The sequence below is a fragment of the Zingiber officinale genome, chromosome 5B, assembly GCF_018446385.1.
Source record: "Zingiber officinale cultivar Zhangliang chromosome 5B, Zo_v1.1, whole genome shotgun sequence".
NCBI classification, from domain to species: domain Eukaryota; kingdom Viridiplantae; phylum Streptophyta; class Magnoliopsida; order Zingiberales; family Zingiberaceae; genus Zingiber; species Zingiber officinale.
Window position 1 is genome coordinate 345,639 of NC_055995.1, and position 5,748 is coordinate 351,386.

At 36.8% G+C, this 5,748-nt stretch overlaps 1 protein-coding gene across 1 annotated transcript; it reads left to right on the forward strand.

Moving 5' to 3' along the window:
* The first annotated feature begins 319 nt into the window (after window positions 1–319).
* On the forward strand, window positions 320–5,225 carry LOC121983796 (DNA repair RAD52-like protein 2, chloroplastic). The gene is made up of 4 exons (XM_042536414.1): window positions 320–813; window positions 2,339–2,376; window positions 3,535–3,623; window positions 4,901–5,225. Exons 1-4 carry the CDS (start codon window positions 500–502, stop codon window positions 5,045–5,047), a joined length of 588 nt encoding a protein of 195 aa, XP_042392348.1. The 5' UTR covers window positions 320–499; the 3' UTR covers window positions 5,048–5,225.
* Window positions 5,226–5,748: the final 523 nt, after the last annotated feature.

Below are 5,748 nucleotides of genomic sequence, written 5' to 3' on the forward strand. Positions count from 1 at the left end.
ATTTTTTCTAAATATATAATTTAGTTTTTTTTAATAAATATTAAAATTTATAATTTATATTTATTAAGCTCGTTTAGGTTCGATAAAAATTTAAATAAGCTCGTGAGTCATGAATATATATTCGTTAAATAAAACTCGAGCTCGGTTCAATTATAAATGAATCAAACACAAACATTTAAGAGTTGAACTCGATTTGATTCAATTACCTCCTTAAATAAATATATTCACGAATATATTCATGAATTCACAAATCGAATACAATCAAGTTCGAGCTCGGCTTAGCTCGTCTAGACCTCTAATCAATATCAATTAGGGTCGGGCAGTGAGAGGAGAAAGTGGCGTGGTCTTACTTCAGGAGGGCAAAGTGCTCCCTTGTTTTCCTGAGTTCGGGGAGACCAAGTCGAAGTCGCCCTGCCCTGCCCTGCCCCGCTGCTGACCGGCTGCGTGCGAGAGGTTTCGAGATCCGCCTCCCACACCGCTCGGTCTTTGTAACCGCCGGATGGAAACCGCCCTCTTCCTTGCTCAATCGGCCTTTCCGGCGGTCAGGAGGGACGCGCGGGCCCTCTTTTCGGCGGCTGGGCGGCGGCCTAGGGTGTCGGCGATCCCCCTGGTCGTGTCGGCCCTGGAGAAGGGCCCTGGGGCTCCGGGAAACGCCGCGAAGATGAGCGGCGCTGGTGGGGTGCCGAACTCCAACTATGTGGTGCCTCTCGACCTGCCGCCCTCCTTCTGTCGCCCGCTCAAGGAGATCCTCCGGGACCTCAACAAGAGAGTGCCTGACAACATCATCAACCGCGACGACAATTCCATTCCTTGGTACCTGTCGACAACCCTCTTCCCCTTTCCATTCGATTCGTTGCCCGTTCGCAGTATTTCTTTTGGTGGATTTTGGAATTTTTGTTGGAATTTAGTACAGATCTTACTCAGATTTAGTCGATGCGAATGCCCATCGTTGACTATTGCCTGCTGTACTTGCCTATTGTAAAGTCAACTATCAGAGGTTTCTTCTCCGCTAATATCTTCGATACTATAGGTTCCGCAAAAAGTGCCTCCTTGCATTGCTAGAGTTGACTATTTTGGCCACTTGTGAGTGATAGCCTAGTTGGCGTTTGAATTGCTCCTAGCTACAAACTTTTGGATTGGATATCGCAATAATTTAGCAGGAGCCTGGGACGTCCTTTATAGGGAAATGATATCGCAATAATTGATGAAAACTTTGGATCTTTTATGTGTTCTCTCTGTAGCATTCATGATCCTTTTCTACACCTGATCTCTTCTTGTACCTCATCTCTGCCCTCCTTGATTCTTTTTTCTCTTAATGTTTCAATAAATTCAATTTCTCTTCATGCTGCCTCTGCAGCGACTCGTTTTATCCTCCTTTGTTCAATTTCTCGCCCATTCTCTTCTACTCCTGATCTCTTCTTGTACTCTTCCTCTCTTTTTTTTTTAGTATGCATTGTTATCTAAGTACAAACACTATCCTCAAAGTCTGACAACTTGTACTGAAACCTTGTAATTTTTCTGTTTTAATCTAAGGGGCACACAATGAACTCTTAGTTTTTTCTCCATTTCAATCACCCTCTCTTTGTTCAGTTAATACCATATATGCTCCTACATGCATCATATGATATGCAGTGCGATTACTGCCTAATGTTTTTTAAAAAACCTGCTTTGCAAATTATTTGGGACTCGTTAAATAATTTTCACAATTGGGTGTGTAAGAAAATAAATATCTCTGTTTTTTCAATACAAATTTAAGTGTCTGATTGCAAATTAACTTCTGGACATGGCAAAAGCTAATGTTCATGATGTCATAAAGCATGACTTCTTCTCATAAATTGAAGGACAAATATTATACAATGATCTTTTCTGCATCATATTTACCATCATCTTTTCATGTTCTAAATGAGTTTCATGTTGTCTGCATATTATTCTGCTTTTTTTGTTGTTTTTTTTTGAACAATTGGTTCTGTATTTTATCTCATAGACTCCTAGCGTGCTACACATAACCTTGACACATAATTTCAACAATGTGTTGTCAGTAATCTGAATATTTGTAACTGATCTATGGCTTGTTAGACAAAGAAAAGCCAAAAAGAGTCTAAGTAATTAAATTGGTGCTTAGGATATACTTCACATGATTCCACCACTCATTTCTGTTCACTATTTATTTAATTACTAAAATATTTGTGTTATTGTATGCTATTGATTCGTAAATTTTGTTTACACATGTTATTTGCATATTAATTCCTTTTTCATTAGGACTCTTTTGGCATAACTGCAAGTTGGTTCTGACATACTAACTGGGTTACTGCTGGTGGTGATGATTATTTTTCTGTAGGTACCATGCTAATAGAATGCTTAGCTTCTATGCCCCAGGTGGGTCTTTTTTACTTTGTCAAAGTTTAATTATTCTCTCTCTTTTCTAGGTTGCATGCAAATATGTACTATTTTTAAGCTTCTTTCTCATTGATCTATTTATGCTTGATAATGTTCATGAAATATTTCTGCCACTGGAGTATTGCTTTATTTTCAACAGTTGCACAACACTATTCTGTGTTATTCCAACATGTCTTTCTAGAGTACAACTTTGAAATTTTACAGATATTGTCTTGATTTCTTGAACTGTATGGATATGTTCATCGACATTTAGATCCCCAGATACAATATTTGTATAATTTACAGTAAGATGTGTGTTGTGTAGGAGACATTAGAAGGCTTTACCTAAAGATTAGAGCTCAATGTGAATAGCAGGGATAAGCTCCATATAACCACAGATGATTGCAAATAATTTGAACTTGCTGTTTGTTGTTTTGTATCTTGTCTTAGAACTCTCATTAAGGCATATGTGTTCAACAAACTTTCAGCAATTTGATTGTTTTAGTAAAATTCAAACACCGCAGGTGAATTTGTTTACACCCATTCTTGATTTCCACAATTTACTCATTACTTTTTTTTTCCTTTTCCTGTAGAGCAATCTACTTCTATCTTCTAATTTTCCATTGTAAAGAATTTTCGTAATTTATTTGTAGCTAAGAAGAGAAATCGCATCCAATATACTTTTGACTTGGTATTATCATGGAGGAATAAAATAATATTGACGGTTCATAGGCAGAAAAAAAAAGACATGTAGCAGCCTAAGTTATATAATTCATTTTGTTCTTGAACAACTATAAGACATGGTTGACGCGGAGATAAATTCTTTTTTTTTTTTTAATAGCCACTCCTGCATTGTTGGCCTTATACGTAGGTAAACAAAAAGATGATGTATTCGACCTAAATAGTTTAGACATAGGATTTTTTTTATGTAGTTCTATTTGGCCTTAAACAATTAGTAGGCATGCCTTAAACAATTAGTAGACATGTTTCGTAAAGATATATATATTTATTTCTTTGAAATATCAACTCTTGTATATTTTTTTTATATTTACTTATCCATTAGTTAAGTTGGAGCTGGAATATGTTTGTCTCAGTTTGGTACCAGTCTTATAACGTTTTGAATTTCATTCAACATGGTGTTTTTTTGTTCATCCCAAGGCTGGTGTGGCGAAGTTCGTGATGTTATATTCTCAGAAGGAAATGTGACTGTGGTGTACCGCATCACTGTACGGGGATTGGATGGCGAGGTACTTGACTACGTAACAATTTCCATTTCATAGCTTTCTTCCCTTTTTATGTCAATTTGATTCAAGTATTCAATGCTTGAATATCAAATATGAGCTTCTTATGGTGCTTTTTATTGTTGAATTACTGGGTCAAATGTCAACCCACTTAACTGCTTTGAAAAATATCATCATATTTTCTATGGTTCCTGTTTACTGGAATTATTATCTATGGTTCTTTTAGTGCTGTCTACTGGGTTGAAACCAGCAAAAAAAAAAAAAAAAAGAGAAGATTAGGACTAAACAAAGAGAGGTCCCGATTTAGTTGTAATGTAATGCTGAAGACAAGGGGATGAAATCTGGTGAAACTTCAGCCCTACTTGTAGCATCCTAATTGGACAAGAATGGCTGAAATGACAAGAAACCTAGCTGATTGGTCTAATGGGTTAGCAAGTGGTGTTTGATCTTATTAAATTTTAAATTCTTTTATTTTTTATCTTCGCAACTCACTTTTGGAAGATTTTCATACTTTCATTCACGTAATTCTTTCCTTGCCCCTATAGTTCTTCCCTAGTGTTAACCACGACGATTAGGCCTTGTTTAATGTTTTCTATGGTAGGGGGGAATATGAAACATAGGGAATGAGGAGAATTTAGAGAATTAGACAGGAAGAAAGAATCAAATCAAAAGAATTTTCAATATTCTATAATACCATAGACCTCTCTGTTCGCTACTGGCAGTAGAGGATCTCTTTCGTATGAATTCTTGATGATTTTAACTTTTAAGTGGCAAATGCCATAATCTTTATTCATTTTCCAGTGTTTGCACCGTTTTATATGCCTGAATTAAGAAAATCTCATGTTCTTATCCCTCAATCTAACTTCATATGCCAGGAAAATGTTCAATGCGTTATTCTTCTTATGACTTACAATTTAGTTTGAGCGAGATTGAAGACACTCGAATTTAATCTCAAACATGCAGAACATCTGAAACTTAAATACCATCTATCTGTTGTATCTCAAAGGTTGATCAATTCTATCAAACCTAATACCATCTTCCAGCAAATTATCAGGAACCATTTGGTCATGCTATCTCTTTGCTTTTCCATTAAATTACCGAATTTCGGAACACTTATCAGCTCACTAGTCCAAAGCACTTGGGCAAGCGGATTGACCGAACTTCGCTACCATCAAAGCAAAGGGTTTAGAAGATGAAAGGAAGGATGCGTTCCCTGCAGGATAAAAGCAAAATGATTGAAATGGTTCCACATGCATTAAGCTAAATCTGTAAAATTGCTGCAGGCACACCGTGACTCTACTGGGACTGTTTCGCTGAACGACGAGAAGTTTAAGGACCCGGTTGCTGCAGCCGAAGAACTAGCCTTCTGCAAGGCCTGCGCTCGGTTTGGGTTCGGTTTGTATCTCCACCACGAAGACGAGACTATGTAGGATATGTTATGGTGTATGGTTCTGTTTGTATTCGATATGCAATCTAGCTACTTGTTTATTTACGTTGAGGTGCCCATCCTTGGATCTTGCAGTTTCTGTGTTATATACGGTGAGATGTAAATATCACAGTCAACTGGTGCGTAACGTGCTAAATTATATGTTACAGTTTCAGAATTAATTTGTTGCTTTATCTGTACAACTGCGCATGCAAATCTCAATTTTTGACAGTTTTTTTTTTACCATGTGAGGCGTGTTAAGCTTCTGAAGTTGAAACTGTGATCGAGGGGATTTTGAGACGATTTGAGTTTGATAATGAATTGTGGCATTGGTGCTTGGCTTATGCCTATGCTATTTTCACTCTTTGAACATCTGTGAAATCCACCATCCTCTATGCGTTATGTTATGTTTACTTGAAGAAAGCAGATTAGGAGGGATACATTGTATGGAAGGACTCGGAGAAAGGTTGAAGCACATTAAGGCTCCGTTTTAAATGCATAATAGGATAAGATTATATTTTCAAAAAAATATTCTATTATATTTTCAAAAAAAATCAATCAAACGTTTGATAGAGTTGATTAGAGATATGATTGTGAATGATTAAGAGTAGGATTCATAATACCTTGGTCTCAAGAGGAATTATTTATCCTATTTTTAATCTTATCCTAATCGATCCAATCCTATCCTATCATGCATACCAAACG